This window comes from Brassica oleracea, chromosome C9 (genome assembly GCF_000695525.1).
Source record: "Brassica oleracea var. oleracea cultivar TO1000 chromosome C9, BOL, whole genome shotgun sequence".
NCBI lineage: Eukaryota > Viridiplantae > Streptophyta > Magnoliopsida > Brassicales > Brassicaceae > Brassica > Brassica oleracea.
In genome coordinates, this window is record NC_027756.1 from 41235274 (window position 1) to 41253650 (window position 18377).

General features: G+C 37.3%; 1 protein-coding gene, 2 long non-coding RNA genes and 2 pseudogenes across 4 annotated transcripts; 3 read left to right on the forward strand and 2 right to left on the reverse strand.

Annotated features, from left to right (window-relative positions):
* Positions 1–3318, forward strand: part of LOC106313334 — a 9300-nt pseudogene extending 5982 nt beyond the window's left edge.
* A 213-nt stretch (positions 3319–3531) lies between these two features.
* On the reverse strand, positions 3532–5023 carry LOC106315032 (annotated as a pseudogene).
* A 4678-nt stretch (positions 5024–9701) lies between these two features.
* On the reverse strand, positions 9702–11227 carry LOC106319074. 2 transcript variants are annotated; one of them, XR_001265416.1, is made up of 3 exons: positions 11125–11227; positions 10879–11049; positions 9702–10786 (listed from the first exon to the last, which is right to left on the reverse strand). It is a non-coding gene; the product is annotated as an uncharacterized LOC106319074 (long non-coding RNA). The 2 variants fall into 2 exon arrangements; XR_001265415.1 differs by having other exon boundaries at positions 9702–10465; positions 10534–10786; positions 10879–11227.
* A 2025-nt stretch (positions 11228–13252) lies between these two features.
* Positions 13253–14820, forward strand: LOC106319073. The gene is made up of 4 exons (XR_001265414.1): positions 13253–13383; positions 13630–13694; positions 13913–14080; positions 14419–14820. It is a non-coding gene; the product is annotated as an uncharacterized LOC106319073 (long non-coding RNA).
* Positions 14821–14948: 128 nt separating this feature from the next.
* Positions 14949–16953, forward strand: LOC106319072 (F-box/kelch-repeat protein SKIP6-like). Its single transcript, XM_013757296.1, has 2 exons — positions 14949–16222; positions 16488–16953. Exons 1-2 carry the CDS (start codon positions 14993–14995, stop codon positions 16491–16493), a joined length of 1236 nt encoding a protein of 411 aa, XP_013612750.1. The 5' UTR covers positions 14949–14992; the 3' UTR covers positions 16494–16953.
* The last annotated feature ends 1424 nt before the right edge of the window (positions 16954–18377 follow it).

Sequence of the window (18377 nt, forward strand, 5' to 3'; positions counted from 1 at the left end):
TAGGGATTTAAACTCCTTACAGTAGCCACGTACCGTGCCCGTTTGTCGTAACGTCAGAAGACGTTCCCCTGCAGAGGTGTCACGGTTCGCCGAGTACTGCTCCAAGATGCGGAACTTCATCTGATTCCAACTGCGAAACGGGTTTCGATCACGTTCCCAGCGGTACCAGAGTAAAGCCTCACCATCAAAGCACGTACGTACAGTTCGCAGCTTTTCCTCCTCCGTGTAGTCGGCGAGCTCAAAGAACTGCTCCACCTTCAACACCCAACTATCCGCTTGCTCGCCGTCAAAAAGCGGTAGTTTCAAACGACGAGTCAACGAACAATCGCGCCCTCCACGAGGTTCTCTGGAATACTCATAGCGTTCTCGCGAACGGTGAGATCCAGATCTCTCCTCCCTACGCCCGATCGGAGTTAGATCCACCCTTTGGCTCTACTCACCTACCTCCTGGTGTTCTTTACCTCCGACTGAGGATCCTCACCAACAATACACTTTCCTCGTGCCTTCTCCAACAACCGCTGCTTCGTCTCCTCCTTTTCACGCCTCCGCTGCTCCCACCGGCCAAAAACGTCGCTCATCTGGGTCTGCATCGCCTGCAACGTCTGTTCGAGCGAGTCAACTCGCCCCCTCGTCTGTTCCATTTCGGAAACAGCGATTCTGCTCATCTGTTGCTGCAACTGGTCCATGTTAACCTCCTGATCTGGTTTCTTTGGTGCCATATCTCCAGAATCGCAAGTGCTCTGATACCAATTTGATAGACTTTAGTTATCAAAAGGAAGAACAATGTGGTCTGAGAATGAAAATAGAGTTGTATTGATCGCAAATATGTACAGGTTGAGTTTTTCTCAGGAGTTTCTCACTCTCCCCATGCACAAAGTTGATCAAACAATTGATAAAAGATAATGACAGACTTATTCCTTATTTATAAACTTGACCTTCACTCAACAACTTGCAATGCCAACGCCAACATCCCATGTGCGTCCGTAACAGCAAGGACAGGTCATCACTTCCTCGTGCTTCTAGATCCCCCAGCTTACCACTTCATCACTGTGCCTCTCCCCCTCCTCTATCAGACTTGATGGGCCTTGCCTTTGCGCCTGTAGTGAAACAGGACTTGAGGCCTGGTAACCCCAACAGTATCAAAGTAATATTCAGATGCATCCTTTTTAGTAGGGACTCCTGTCATGGTGAATTGATAATGTGTTATTCTCTTACCAACTTCAGGAGAAATCCGACATCACAAATATAAATGACGCAAAGCCTCTTGTTCTGAAAGGTGGAAGCATTCAATTTGAGAATGTACACTTCAGGTAGGTGTTAATTTTTATATGAACATTAATGTCGTACTAATTCTAAATACCATGCGATATTGGGCCTGGGAGTGTGTTCGATTGATCTGAGTAATAGAAACTCAAAATTTATTTCATTGATGAACTCAATACACCCCAGTCTTTGTTAGAATGAGTAATTGCCTCATGATTCACCAACTGTTGCAAGTTATCAAATTTCCTAGGCTGTCCTAGGAAACAATCATGTACTCAAAGACTGATAGTTACCTAACAATCAAACACACATGACCAAAACACCAACGATACTTCTGCAAGTACGACTTTTAGAGCTTATCAAAGTGGCAAATTATAGGATACTGGGGATTAATTAATTATATATGCTCTACATCATCATTCTTTTTTTTCTTTCTACAACTACAGTTACGTTCCAGAGAGAAAAATATTAGATGGGATTTCGTTTGTGGTACCGGCGGGAAAGAGTGTAGCAATTGTTGGTACTAGCGGGAGTGGTAATTTCCTAAACCTCGTCTGTGTAGGCATCTAAGTTACAGTTTACTGTTCTGTTATAAAGTTACAAACAACTCTTATGTTTTGTTCTGCGGCAGGCAAGTCAACAATTCTTAGAATGCTATTCAGATTCTATGACACAGATTCCGGAACTGAAAGTCCTTTTTTTTTTCCATTTGTCTGTGAACTATGGGGAGCTTGTTTTAGAAGCTCTGCTTGCTGCAGAGAAATTCATTGAAGAAAAAGCTTTGGTGTCTAGGTAACATCTTGTTTTCATGTTGGTTTATAAGGTAAGGATTGACGGGCAAGATATAAAGGAAGTGAGACTAGATACCCTCCGAAGCTCCATAGGAGTTGTGCCACAAGATACTGTAAGTTGGCATTCACTATATACTTTTTGTTGCTTTTGTTTTTACACAACACTATGGCCTGCGTTCATTGCTTTCTCCATTTCTTCTTAGTATAACAAGACATGATTATTTTGTTTACTTTTCTTCTCTCTTTTCTGCATTTATCGTTTTTAGCTTCTTTCTAATGAAGAACTCAAAAGTAACCTCTAGTGCACTGCAGGTGCTCTTCAATGATACAATATTTCACAACATACACTATGGACGTCTTTCAGCTACAGAAGAAGAGGTACTACGAGCCACCTTATGCTCGATGCATATGTTAAGCTCAGTATCAATAATCTTTTATCCAACACATGTAATATCAATACAGGTGTATGATGCTGCTCGGCGAGCTGCAATTCATGACACAATCAGTAATTTCCCTGATAAATATTCCACGGTTGTTGGGGAAAGAGGGCTCAAGGTCAGTATGTTGATGCTAAATTTAATATGTTTTAACTTGATCAGTAATTGCCTAGTGATAACCATGGAGTTGTGATGATATGTGCAGTTGAGCGGTGGAGAGAAACAGAGAGTGGCACTTGCTCGGGCATTCTTGAAATCCCCTGTGATTCTGTAAGTAATCTTTGCACAGAATTAAGCATTGACGTAGCGTATGTGAGCAAGTAGGTTTTGAGAGTCCCTCACATACACATAAGAAAGTTTGAGATGAGATTTAGAGATGGTTGTTGGTAAAACTGGCACAGGTTGTGTGACGAGGCAACGAGTGCACTGGACAGCACAACAGAGGCAGAGATACTTAACGCACTCAAGGCGCTGGCGAGTAACAGGACATCCATCTTCATTGCCCACAGGCTGACCACAGCGATGCAATGTGATGAAATAGTTGTATTGGAAAATGGGAAGGTGGTGGAACAGGGTCCTCATGATGTGTTGTTGGGGAAGTCAGGAAGATACGCGCAGCTATGGACACAACAAAACAGCACTGTGGATATGATTGATGCAGCTATCAAATTGGAGTGATAGGCAAACAGAGTGTAAAATTGTTATTTATAGCTCATTGATTCTCTTACATTGAATGTATGGAGCACATGTAGTTAATACGTTACTCACAAGGACACAAAACGAAGGGAATCATAATAATGGTGAATGACAAGTTTTGTGTGGATGTTGGCGAGAATTAACCAAAGCTAAGAAAAGATGACTGAATGGTCTGGTTAGGTAGATTTCACTAAGTAAAACCTCTAAAAACCTGAGTATGATCCATAGTATTCTTGTTGTATATGTCACATTAACCATTTTCATATGAAAGAAAGCAAAAAAAAGCTCTCCGATATAGCTTTAGAGAAAATGAGCTTTGTCTCCTCATACAAGAGTAAGCGAGAATGTGTAAAGCCAAAAGTTTAACAAATGAATAAGCCGCAAAAGTTTTGTCAGGACATCTCGGTCTCAGTTAACTTGGTGTAACTTTACCAAAGTCCATCAGAAACATTTGATGGCAAACTGCCATTGCTCTTTCTTTCGAATTAGTGCTTGTAGCTTGGCTACTGCTGTTTCTATCTCCAATTTTTTCCTTGCTGGAAAGGACGTAGACTTGATCATCATCCTTTTTATCACCGTCCCTTGCCTAATCAAACACGAGGCCAATGCAAACTCTTCCTCTGAACCGCTGAAGTTATGCATCCACACTGTCTCCACTCGGAACTTAGCATTGGGGAATGGGTGGTCTTTGTTATTCTCCTCCAAAAACTTGTTACGTGGAGACTCACCTTCTTCCCTAGGAGAATAGTTATTCTCCAAATAGCAACACTCAACGTTCATATAATAATGTTTCGTTAAAATAAAATCAGTCATGATGAAGTAATCAACTCAAAAGGATGAATCTACCGTAAACAAGATCTCCAGCTCTATCATTGTAAACTTCCACAGATTTAAGACTTGTCTTAACCTCTCTACTTGTCTTGGATTCATTAAATCTAGACTCACCGACAAGGATGCAGTAGGGAAGTATCTAAACAAGTCAGATGTGGTGACCACAAATTCTTCATGCCCACTGTTTTTTTCCTCCTTTAAGTTTATACGTTAAAACACCATTAATTATTTATACTTTTTTTGAGAGAACACATGTAAAATGTACACACACCTGTGATATGTTATAGCATAACCCTGCAAGCCAAACGTTCCTATAAAAACGGAGTCGAGGGCACCTGAGAACAAAGTCATCTTTCCCACAGGAAAGTCTCCCGATGGCGAGTGAATCCAGACGAGTTGATGACACCTGAATGCCATCAATCTTTTTGGTTTCAAGAACTTGCAAAAGCTTCAATCTTTTGTTGTCAATCTTGAGAGGACCACTTTCTTTGAAGCAAGAAATGTCTAGTACAAGCACCTCCAGGGAAGGGCAAGATGCTAAGACACTGTTAAAAACCCCAAGATCGGAGGCTAGTATGCATGAGAGTTTGAGGGTCTTGAGATTTTGGCAGTTGTTGAAAGAATGTGAGGTTCTGAGCACGTATCCATGTAGTGAGAGTGATGTGAGGCGAGGATATGTGAATGAGTTTGGGGGAAATTCGATACATCCTCCATGGTACATGTGTCCAGGTTGGTGTCTAAGTGTGAGATGCTTTGTCTGCTTTACACGGGTGAGTGATTAAATCCAAGTATTCACCATATCGTCTGTGTAGTGGTCAATTACGCAGCCCTCTAGCTGTCCACGGTGATTGTTTGGAGAAACCAAAGAAAACTTGTTTAAGAAACAGAAAAATATTTTTAAAAAAAATGAAGTATAGAATTTGAGAGAAAGGGAACCTTGGTTATCAAGGTAGCAACCCTATTCGCAACATCGAGATTCTTAGTGGCATTGATAGTCTTTCGCATGTCCAAGACTAAATGAGACATATGTTTCCACACATGTTGCCAATGTTTGGACACAACACTCGTCCTTACAGCTTCTTATGTTGACAATCTCGATAAGATCATGAGCAATAAATCTTTTGGGAGTTTGCTAATCCAGTCAATATTTTCTAATGACGATGATGATCTGTCCATATTGTATAGTTATCTCTCCAAACCTTTGGAATCAAACCTCAGTAAGTGGTCTGAAATAAACAAAAAAAAGCAAACCCAACTCTAAAAGAGCGCAACAGAGAGATTAGAAGTGCATAACTGAAAACTTTATTGGCAAAAAGAATAAATGGATAAAGCTCTATAACTGGAGAAGAAAAAAAGGAGAATTAATAACGGCTGTGCAGGGAATGAAGAGTGAGAAAGAGAGACAGCAGCAACTCTTTTGTCTATAATAATAATCCCTAGGTATATATATGCATGTGGATAAATTATATGGAAAATTGGGGAAATAGACACTTTCCAACTTAGTTTTGTCTCAATAAAACTTGTAGAAGATTATTTAGCTAATTAGAATTTATATTATCTTTAATACCATTATACACTTCAATTAACCTAATTAATATTAATAATTTGTAATTGATTTAAGTTTTTATTAAATAGGAAAAAAGGAAAAACAGAAAAAAAAATTCCACGGAAGAGATATTGTTCATCCCGACCGGAAGTCGTCTTGTTTAGCTCCTCACCACCGTGCTCTGTGCTTCTTGTCGGTTTCGTCTCGTCGAGTTCGTGGTCATGCTCTTTTCCAATCGCTGCGACCAAGCTTCCTCCACGACATCAACTCGTGATGTCACTCCTCCGTCTCATATCCAAAGGCTCCAATCTCGTCGTGCTCTTTGCTTCACTCCATTGTCTTATTGTCTCTGTTACATTGAAATCAGTCCTTGCCGTCGCGGATCGAAGGAAAGCTTTTCGAAAATCAACAATGGCCAGTTTGGGTAATTTTGCAAGACAGATCCTCAAACTTTTGACTAATCACGGATTTGTCCCATAACTTTCTGTTTGTACATATTGCTCCTCAAATTAATTCCAAAACTTTCAGTTGTTCAATCTAGACCAGTCAGTATTTCTATTTTCGGCTTTGGTCCATGAATTTTCTGTGTAATGTTTGTCCCAATCTTCCAAATTTACAAAACTATCCTTATGATTTCGCTCTAAACTTCCAGACGTGCACTTTTGACTCTGTTATACGAAAATTCAAAATATGAAAAAGCCAGAAATAAATCTTTGGGGAGTTTGCTAATGGGCAAATCTCCAAAATAGCACCTTTCTAAGTTTATATCACAAAAATAGCACTCAAAAACTAAAATGACCAAAATAGCACCTTTCTAAGTTTATCCTTTGAAAATTTTAAATTTTTTATTTTTCAAAATTTGAAATCTTATCCCCAAAACCTCATTTCTCAACTCTAAACCCTAAACCCTAAACTCTAAACCCTAAACCCTAAACCCTAAACCCTAAACCCTAAACCCTAAACCCTAAACCCTAAACCCTAAACCCTAAACCCTAAACCCTAAACCCTAAACCCTAAACCCTAAACCCTAAACCCTAAACCCTAAACCCTAAACCCTAAACCCTAAACCCTAAACCCTAAACCCTAAACCCTAAACCCTAAACCCTAAACCCTAAACCCTAAACCCTAAACCCTAAACCCTAAACCCTAAACCCTAAACCCTAAACCCTAAACCCTAAACCCTAAACCCTAAACCCTAAACCCTAAACCCTAAACCCTAAACCCTAAACCCTAAACCCTAAACCCTAAACCCTAAACCCTAAACCCTAAACCCTAAACCCTAAACCCTAAACCCTAAACCCTAAACCCTAAACCCTAAACCCTAAACCCTAAACCCTAAACCCTAAACCCTAAACCCTAAACCCTAAACCCTAAACCCTAAACCCTAAAATCTAAACCCTAAACCCTAAACTCTAAACCCTAAACCCTAAACCATAAATCTTAAACTCCACCCTTTAACTCTAAACTCTAAGTTTGTGACTTTTGATAAAACATTAAATGCTATTTTTGTGACTTTTGACCTTGAATGCTAGTTTGGGAACATAAACTTGATTTAGTGCTATTTTTGTCTTTTTCTCTTTGCTAATCCAGTCAACGTTTTCTAATGACGATGATGATGATCTGTCCATATTGTATGCTTATCTCTCGAAACCTTTGCAATCAAACTGGTATGAAACAAACAAAAAAAGCAAACCCAACATGAGTGTAATTAGTGTAGATGGCACAACAATCACTGAACAATAGTTTATCCAAGCTTCACGAGCAGATATCCTTACGGAATTACTTCAAAGTCACAACTTAATTTTGAGAATTTCACATAAATTAAACTTAGAGCAGTGCAGGTCCTAAGAACATCTCTAATGTATTACTCCATTTCTCACTACAAAATAGAATATTCCTAATATTTTATATTTTATATTTATTTAAAAATTAGTAATATCACCTTTCATTTATACTATTTGCAAAACAGTCCATTTTCAGATTGTAATAATTATATTAAATACAATATTAACTACAATTAATTTTTTATTATATAAATACTTGACAAGGTTTATAAAGAAAACATTTATTACATTAAAAATTACATTACATAGCATAAACACAATAATACATCAACTTAAATTATTCATTAGAATTAGTATAATTTTCCCACAAATGATCAACTAATACATTTCGAAGTAAAAAATAAGTTTCTTTATCTTTGAATTTTCTGAAACGGGAAAGAAACTCTTGGAATCTCGCATTATTATTTCCTACAATTTCAACTTATGGAGACGGAACTTCTCTTTCAACTTCAATTGGCGCCTCGAGATCACGTTCATCCTCGATTATCATGTTATGTAAGATGATACATGTAGTCATAATATCATGGAGTACATTTTTTTCCAGATTTATTAAGCAATTATCTTTGTAAAATATAGTAATTATAATATATATAGTAAAATAATATTAATATACTTATTTATAACAATTTTACTGAAAATGAAAATATTTAAATGTGGAAGACCATTTTATAAATAAAAAAATGCAATTCCATTTTGGAGTAATGAGTTGGTTTACTCCATATTTGGAGTAATCATGTCTTTTACTCCATTTTGGAGTGGGTTTTGGAGTGGGGTTGGAGATGATTTTACTTCAAAATGGAGTTTAGAGTGGGTTTTGGAGTAGGGTTGGAGATGCTCTAAGATTTACGGGTGAAGAATGTTTCATGACCGGTTCTGATGGCATACAATGAGAGAGAGTGATTACCTGGTCAGTGCAGTTTAATTTTTTCTAAGAAAGCAATAAGGATGTTGATGGCAACAGAAGTGAAAGCTGTAGAAATTAACTTCTCACTGGGAAACAAAAAAAAAAGAGGGCAACTGAGAGATTAGAAGTGCATGACTGAAAATTATATTGGCAAGAATAAATCGATAAAGCTCTATAACTGGAGAAAAAAAAAAGGAGAATAACGGCTGTGCAGAGAACGAAGAGTGAGAAATAAAGACAGCAGCAACTCTTTTGTATATAATAATAACTAGGGATTGGCCCGGGCTACGCCCGAAATTTTATATAATTTTAAATTATATTTTTATGTTTGATTTTGTATTTAAATATATCTTAAATATACAGTGATATTGGTTATACAAATATATATTGGTAGATAAATGAAAATGTAATGTTTATTTATTCATGATGAACGAACTAAAAATATTTATACTCATATTTTTGCATTTTGATAACTGAAAATTATATTTAAGAAAGTTAATTAAACTTTAGATATGAGCAAAATAGTATTTTATCTTGTTCATTCATGTTTTTATGAAAAAAATTAATTTACAACTGATTTTTATTTTTATTAGCTTTAAAATAATTGAACTATCATCTTACAACCCACTATGAAATCAGTTCTTTTTAGTTTAGTGATAAAATAGATTCATTGATAACTATATTTATGCAATCTTGGTCTGAACAAAAAAAACAAATTTTAAGCTATATTGTTGTGCATACAGTAGTTAAGAAGATGGTTATGATCAAATCTTTGCAGAATCAAGAAAACATAAGTTTGGTGAACATGATTTTTGTTTTAATTGATGATCGGTTTAAAGCGGCTATTTCTCAAACCAGTGATCAATCAAAAGCATTAAAAATTATAGAGAAATAAATCATAGTGACTGATAAATGAATACTAATAATTCAAGTTATATATGATGAAACTTTATTGTTTACGATTATATACATAAGAATATGGAGTAACCAGTCATTAAAATATATAACTGAGCATATACAAAGTGAAGATTTACAAACAAAACACAAAGTAAATATGTATAATGATATGAAATAAATTAATGGAGATGGCGAGTAGACAAAGCAAGATAGATTACTGGTTATGGAATTTTTAAGAACTGAAACAAAAAAAAGGATTTAAACTTGAACATTTTTTTTTTACATAAACCTATAAACTTAAATCACTTGAACATTGTTCTCATATCCAGAACTCCGCGCTGAAGTTTGGTCTGAAATTATAAAGTATAAAGCTTATATTACGAAATTTTAAAGATAAGGTCGAAAACAAAAGGTAGTAAGAAATTCTAGTTTATTATTATGTATTTCACTAAATTCAAATTGTTTTATTTTTTTTTCTTTTATATATTAATTTTTTTTGTTTTGATTATTATTATTTTTTTGTGTTCTACTATCAAATTTTCAATTTCTATAAATTTGAATTTAGTTATCAAAAAAGGGAATAATTCAATTAGGGAAAAGAAACTTACGATTTTGTTTTTGTTTTATTTTTATAATTTATGTATTATTAAGATATACTGTTTTAAAAGATTTGGTGTAAGAATAAGAAGAAACATAAATTAATAAATAGATGAATAAAGATGTTACCTGAATTGATGTGTCGTGCTCATGTCGTCTGAGAATGTATAACTTTACATATAGATACCAATCGTACATGTACGTATTTTTTAAAGAGAATTCTATTTTATATCAAAAGTATGATTTGATAACATAAACTGTTATTATTGTTGTTGTTTCTAACCAAATAAAAACAATATATATAACAAAAGAAAAATTACAGGAATCCAACAACTTCCAAACACTATGCTACAAAGGTACTACTTCTCCTTCACGTTCTTTTGAAATTTGAGGACCTTGATATCATAAGCAAAGACATAGTCAAAGACAAATATCAGTAGTATCTATCCTATGTGGACAGCAGCTACAACTGGTAAGAAGTCATGTTCAAACCCGAACCCATATTTCAGCAAATTTTTAAGGCTCATGTCTCCAACACCAGCGATCTGCACTATCAAATCTTTATCTCCTACTTGAGATGTGATGATACAATACAACGTCCAAGCCACTGGTGTATGCGCAGTAGTGCAATCTCCACCATATCGTTTTTTGCGACGTACCTAAACTTATAAGTTAGATTAAATACACTTTTTAATTATTGATTATGTAAGTTGATGAAGAATGTTACCGGTCTTGGTCTGAGTAAACCTGAGAAGAGATTCCAGAGACTCAAGGAAGAAGGACATGCAGATCCCATTGATCTGATAGTTTGGTGTCAAGGCCACAATCATCATACCGTATAGCGTGAAATATGAAGCTTGTTAGCATTGAGTAGTAGAACCATAAGAACTTAGCCACAATCCAGTCGTATCCAATTATTGAGTAAATGATCAGCGTGTAAACTCTCGTTGTACCGTATTGTACATAATTTCCACGGCCACCTGCGCCATTTCAAGTACATGTTCTCATTATGGTCTAAACATTGTTTAAGTCTTTAAAATATGAAATACGAAGATTATTCAGAATGGTTAACCTGAGAGATTGCATAAGGGATGGCTAAGTACATTCCAGCAACTTTTTCACGGTAGAAAAAAGTACGCTCAATGGCGATAGCGGTTGAACTGTTGCAGCGTTTGTGGCACCGAGAAACAATATCGCAGCGTACATGGCTCCAAAGGAATTATTCATGTCTTGATCCTTCTATCTGTTGTGGTTTTGGGATGAATCAATCACGGTTTAAGATGATAGTTTAATAAAATGAATATGGAAGCAAGCTTACATTTCCGTTCATGTTTGGCAGAAAACCAAACCCAACATGACGCTAATATTGTCATGAGAAACCGGATGGCATTGTACTGAGGATGTCTCCAGTTAGACCAATACTGTTTCAAGAAGCAAGCTTTGGTTTGAGTCAAAAACGGCTGCGAGTACTTAGTTCGGAAGTAGAGATATTTCAATCCTGGTGGTGGAATACTGAGCTTTTTGATGAAATCTTGGTTACTCCTGAAGCAGACATCGATGTTTGAAAGTAACACTCTGGTCTAATACTAATAGTAATGTTTTTCTTTGACATACCGATAAAGAGAGAAGTTGGTGAAAAGTTGAGCAAAGTCTACACTCATTTGTGACTCCATTGAAGGAGTAGTGACGTCAAGCATCCACATTGCTTTTATTTTGGAACCCTTTCAACAGCCTGAAGAACAATGCTTTTATTTTGATTACTCCAAAGTCTCCAATGGATATAACTAATGATCACAGCCAACACAATCAGAGGATAAAAAAATGTGACCAATGATCACAGCCAACACAATAACACAGCTATATTACTTAGAAAGTGAAATGCTGATCAAATGATTGACAATGGAGGAGATAAAACTGGAGAAGCAACATACCATGGAAGGTCGCAACCATCAGGCTTCCATCTCCAATTGAGATCGTCTGAATCGCGCATTATGTTCCTCTGGAAATCAGAAGCTTCGTCAATCTAATGATACGATTCAGGCTGATACAATGGACACTCGTCGTCATCCTTAACCCACGATCCTTTGAACAAAACGCAGTCTCTCATCCTCTCACCATCGCCTGCTCTACAAATTCAACATTGTTTTCCTCAATGGACTCTTCGTTGCGCGAGGCTCCTTCATCTTCCAGATCAGGTTTCGTGGTGAGGTCAACGCTTTTGGTGCTAGAACAAAATACGAAGATGGAACGACGATTAAAGTTTCTGGAAATTTCGTGTGGGAGGTCGCAAGAGTAAAAGGAAGAAGAAACCTAATGTTATGTGGGTTGGGATAGTTTTTTTCAAAAGATTGGGCTTAATACAAAACGGTAATAAAAGCCCAATTCAAAAAAGGCAATAAGATAACCGATTACACAGAATTTACGTTTGGTTTAGTGAGACGACACGTGTCCAAAAATACCCTATGCTTCCTGACGATGTGACAGCCTATAGAGAGAGACAACTCTACTTTATTTATAAAGATCCCTTAGGTTCATGTAGATAAATTATATTTTGGTGCCGAAATGAAAATAAAAAAAAGATAAATTCCCAATATTTTATCTATCGCAATAGTATTAAAAAAAAAAAATGTTACTTCCAAATTTGTTTCCATTGAATGTGTAATTACGTATATACAAACGCACATGGGAATTTTTTAGTTATCGAGTTAAAGTCCTCGGCAGATATTTAAATTATTAGAGAAATATAATTTATTAAAAAAAGAAAGTGATCAAAGGCAAAATAATTTGGGGACGTGGATTAATACGAGTCTAGAAAATCAGTCGCGGAACAGTATCAACAAGGTATCTCAACAATTTACTACTCAAAACGGGAACACACAAAAAAACCAGTCTTCGGTCCAAATATACCTAATCATAAAATTTAACAACTTTTTTATCAAATTTCAAAGCTAATTTTCGCTTTCTTCAGACACATCCTAAGTTTCCCCAATAATCCATTTTTCAAATCTACTTGCAAAAACCACCGAATCACGACCAAATAAAGGGAAACTAATCACTTACCCGAAGGAAGGAAGATGGAGCATCGATTTCTACGGTGAAGGAAGAAGAAACGAAGCGGTTCTCCACTTTAGGGTTTCGGAGGGATTTAGTTTAAGTCACAGACACAGACAGAGATAGAGTTGAGAGGGGAGATCGATGGATTCTCGATTTAAATGGGGTTTGTTTATTTTTTGATAGGGTCAAAATTTACCTTAATTTTTTTTTTGTTAAAGGAAATTTGAGAGGCAAATAAAAATCTATTACAAGTTCACTTTCCTACTTGTGTTCGGTGTCGGTCAGTTTCAGACTTTGAGAGCATCTTTATCGCCGTATCTTAAATACGTGGCTTAAGATAATTGTTATTAAAAAAAATGAAAATTACCTATTTACGAAAAACCGTCGCTTAATTAGGAGGAGGAAGAGACGTCGCTTACGCTGTCTCTTCTCCCCCGTTCATGGCCAATTCCCTCCTCCTGAAACAAGCACTTGATCTCTTCTCTCCCGTCCATGGCCAATTCCCTCCTCTTGATGCCGAAGCGTAAGTCTCCGATCCCCAATTCCTCTTAGCTTCTTTGAATTGAATCCATGGCAAAGTTTCAGTCTTTTATTGCCTCTCTCTCTCTCTCTCTCTCTGCTTTAAACCTAGCAGTTCTCAAATTCGCCATGGGTAAAAAATCCACCACCAAAGTAATCTTCTTCTCCTTCTGGGTTTGCTAGTTTGGTCTTTCTTCGTACTCTGTCTCGAACTTCTAATGAAACTTTGTTTGTGTTTCGTAATTTTCAGGTTGGAGCAGCCCCTGCTGCCATTAGCCCCTGCTGCCATTAAGGCGACAAAACCTTTGAAGAAAGGTAACAACTTTATGGTTCTATATCTGATGATAGATAAAGTTCTTTACTTTGGTTTACCCATCAACTGTTTTGGAATATATCTATTACATGCTTGCTTTTGTGTTTTGTTTGAGTTAAATTGATGGCTAAATCTTTACTTTTGAACCCTTTTGTTGATGTAATTGTTTAATTCTGAAGGGGTTGTTTGATTTTTAACTTTGTTTGTTGTTATTATTCAGGTAAGAGAGAGCCTGAGGATGATTTGGATACCAAAGTGAACCTTACATCAACTGCAGAAGAAAGACTTGGTAGCTGCTGTTCAAAAGGAAAAAGCTGAGAAGAAGGTGCCCAAGAAGGTGGAGAGCTCTGATGAGTCTGATTCCTCTGACTCTGAGGAAGAGGAGAAGGTATACTACTAATGTCATGGTTGATTAATTCGTTTGATAACTTCAACTAATTGTATATTTGGCTGTGTGCTACTGTAGTTAGTTATGTATTGTTTATGTTCACTTAGATACTTTGGATGTACCCTGTTCTTATTTGTGATGATTAAATTGTGTTAGTTGGTTAACTTGTTGTCTCTAAACTATAGAAGTCAAGCATTTTGATTCTGTTTAGGTTCATTTATTCTTGTCAAATTCAATATAATAGAAAGTGATTTCTTTGTTGCTTAGGTATCTTCCATTGTCCTTTTTTGTCTCTCTCTCTCGGCTTTAAAGACTCTATTTGTTTGATTCCTTCTCAGTGCCAAACAATTAGGACCGATCTTGAAGCTCTTTGATGCCGTTGGCGAGGGCAAGCCTTCCCCGCTTCTCCATTGCTTTTATGATGGAACTTGGAGCACCGTCAAGCGCAGCTTCACTGTTGTCCATGACTTTAAAGATGTGTGCTTTCACTCCTACTTCTCACTTATGGATGAGATTAGAAAATGCCCGGATCAGAACTATCATGAGATAAGGTATATGAATAAGCTCATTCTTTCAGTTCCTTTTCCACATAGAAACCAAGAGCTACTAGTTAGTTCAATATCATTGATCAATTTGAAGTTTTTTGATTGTGCATTGTGGTAAAGTTTGTTGTAATGAAAGTGTTTTATAATTTTTTTTAAGAACCCATAACTAAGAGACTTGCAATAAACCACTTAAATGTTCAAATCTATTTCTAAGTCTCTTAACTCACTTTTACACTTTAAAAACTATTAAAAATTAATTAAGAGACCTTTAAAGGGTTTTGGGATAATGATGCTCTGAGTGCTTATAAATAAAAACATTATATTTTTGACTTGTCTTTCTCAAAGAAAAAAAAAAGAAGAGAATTGGATGTCCAATTACGAAGAGCAGCCCCGTGCGAAGAAGACCAAGAGAGAAGCGTTTCGGTTATCGTGTTTGCCAGATGATTTGGTTATGAACTGCCTTGCTAGAGTCTCGAGACCAGACCTCGCGGCCTTATCTATGGTCTCCAAACGCTATCACTCTCTAGTGGCGTCGCCCGATCTATACAAGATCCGATCGCTGATTGGTCGCACCGAAACATACGTCTATGTATGCTTACGAATCCCTACTCCTGTTCCAAGCGTGCGATGGTATATCCTCCGCCGTAGAAAAACCCTAGACGCGTCTGATCTGATTCAGATCCCTTCGCTCCCGTCCCAGCCTCTGGAAGCATCCTCCGTGGTGGTGCTGGATTGTAGCATATATGTAATGGGTGGGTTGATAAAGGGAGAGCAGCGCAGCTCGGATGTCTGGAGCTTGGATTGTCGGACTCACGTGTGGCACCCTGTCCCTTCCATGGGAGCGGGTCGAGCTTACGGGGCTGCTGGTGTTGTAGACGGGAAGATTTACGTGTTTGGAGGCTGTGATGTAGATGATAACTATGGAGAGGTATTCGACCCGGAGATTCAGACTTGGAATCCTTTGCCGCCTATGCCGAAAAGGAAGAAGCATATCCACAGCAGTATGGTGAGGGATCAAAAGGTTTATGCGTTGGACGAAAAGGAGAGAACGTTTTACTACTCGCCCAGGGAAGGTAAATGGGGAACAGGAAATCGCGGACAACTGGCAGGATACCGAAGGGATTGGTGTATGGTTGATAACTTGCTCTTTTGTCTGAGCAAAAACGGAGTTATATTGTGGTGCGAGCCGGGTGAGTTGGATTTGCGTGAAACAGAGAGGGTGATGAATGTAGAGGTGGTCAGGGGTTTTACTTATAGATCTCTCTACCAGAATCTCTTTCTTTCCAGACTTGTCCACTATGGTGATCAGATTATTGATCGTTGGGAAGAAAAGTGGATCATGGATGGTCGACCCCCGTTTAAGATACCCAAATGTTGGAAAAAGTTCAGGTTCGAACGTTTACGTCCAGGTGCCAGAATGTGCAGCTCCGGTGGGAAGATTGTGCTTTTCTGGGACAAGATTTCATTGGAGGGATATCTTCATCATATTTGGTGGGCGGAGATTTCATGGGAGAGACTCCAAGGAGGGGAGATTTGGGGCTACATTGAACGGTCTAATATTGTCATGCCTGTTGAACCTGTTAAAGCCCACAAGAAGGTTTTGCATTCTGTTTCTGTCACTCTCTGAACTTTTGCTTCTTTAATTGTTCTCAAGTATTGTTTTTCTTTCTCATCTATTTATTTGTTTTGACCATCTCTTCTGTTTCTCCGAATTGATTTTTGGTTTTTACTAAAGTGGAAATGTTTACTCTCTCCCTCCTTTTTTTTCTGGCAATTTAAGATAACATCATACTGAATATCACTGCCCCTCAAATCTCACAAAAAGCCTCTGCCCATGACATCATCTTCCTTCTCTTTGCTAGGTGTAGAGAAGAAGGTACTGCTGCTCTTGTTTTCTTCTTTTTCTTGGCACTTGATTCTGCTTCGTTTATGCATCTTTCTATCAACTCAAATCTCTTAAGCTGTGCCGATTAGAGGAAAATCTTTGTTCTTTGTGTTCAAGATTAACAAAGAAGGTGAGACAATTCTTGAGGAGAATAACACACGGAGAAACAGTGAGGACGAAACCAAATTCGGATGGTTCTAATAGATTATTGTTAGTACCGTTTGCTTTACTTCTCTCTGCATTGTCTTGGTCTCCACCCCATCAGCATGTTTTAAAGGTGTAGGAATTTAGACACCTGGCTAAAGCCAATGAGTGGATCCATTCAATCATATTTGAACATTTTCGTCGATTTATAAGTGTTAGTTAGAGGCAAATGATTTGGAGCCTTTGCTTGCAACAGCTGCATATTATCGCACCAACTTGATTCCCTGTAAGGCTCTAATCACTTGTAAAAGACTTTTTCTTTAAAGTGTTTTTCTATGTCAACAACCAATACTTTAATCTTAGGTTATTGAATGTGTTCAATTTGGTATGTCATGTTTCGATGACAACTAAACGTAAAAGTAATAATCCCAAGTCACGAGTTGTTTCAGCTTTGGAATCTAGAAAGAAGCCTCCTCTTACATCTGACTATATGGTGGATGTTGATAGGGCCAACAACACCTCACTGTACAGTACTTGTCTCCACGAATGTGTCGGATGGACCATCACACACATGATTACATTACATGTACCATATATTAATATCTAAATCATCAATATATAAGTTCTTCAGTGTCAGAACAACAACGCTCACTAGATCTATCTCACACCTTGCTCCTCTAATCCAACGGTTCCTTTTTCGCTCCAAACTTTGTCTTCTTCTTCTTTTTCTTCAATGTGTCTCAGAACTCAGAATCCATACATGGCTTCTCATCTGTCTCTTCTTCTTTTGATCACTTTGTCTTCAGTAGTGTCCAAGACTTTCTGGGCTGACGTGGCAGCTCTCAAAGAGAGTTCCAGACCTCGGTGGACGCTAAATCGATAACCCTCGATTCCTGCCTCTGTCTCTTCTTCTTCTTTTGTCGCAGAGGCTGCTTCCTACTGCTCAAATGTAGAGGTGGAAGTAAGTTTGTAACGAAGAACCGTTTTGAATGGTTCTTTTTGTTCTCTTCTATGATTATTTCGTTTTTTTATTTGGTCATATAGGCCTGTAAGAAGCCTCCTCGCTAGGATTATAAAAGTTTTATTATTGACAAAAGTAGACGTTCTAAATACATGGACTTTACTTTTGGACTTTCTCAACAATCAGGAGTTGAACAAAGTGAGTGTGGCTTTGAGCCAAATTGTATGATCTGCCGCCGTAGCTTGAGTTATATAATGTCTTGGTTTGAGAATATGGAGAAGTACTTTGATTAATGAATGAAGAAGGATCATTCGGAATAATGTTAAGGATTGATTGCTCACAGTTGTTTAAAAACAAAAGAAGAAGCATGTATTTATTCGACCAACAATAAGTTATCGCATCTTGTATTACGCCGTATCAAATTTCTCGTTACTGTCACATGACCTGTTATCAATTGCCATATAAGATGACATATTTTCTGAGGCGCTTTTATCGTCCAAGCAAAGGCTTGAAGCTTAGTTATACTGGGCTCCAGTACCTCTTTCTCTTCTTCAGCCTTCAATAAGTTCTGAACTACCCAATATCCAGATAACCGTGTACTGACAATTTTTAGTGTAGTTCCAACAAAATGTGTCACAACGATGAGCTATGCTTATGGACAAACTTCTTATGAAAAGTATTTCAGGAGCGGCAACATAATCTTCTCCTCTAGTAGTCGACTATGTGTCTAACAAGCATCTTCATACAACTAAACAAAAATTA

Excerpts from the sequence above, each read along its gene's own strand:
- LOC106319072 (XM_013757296.1), top strand. The coding sequence starts at position 14,993 with ATGTCCAATTACGAAGAGCAGCCCCGTGCGAAGAAGACCAAGAGAGAA.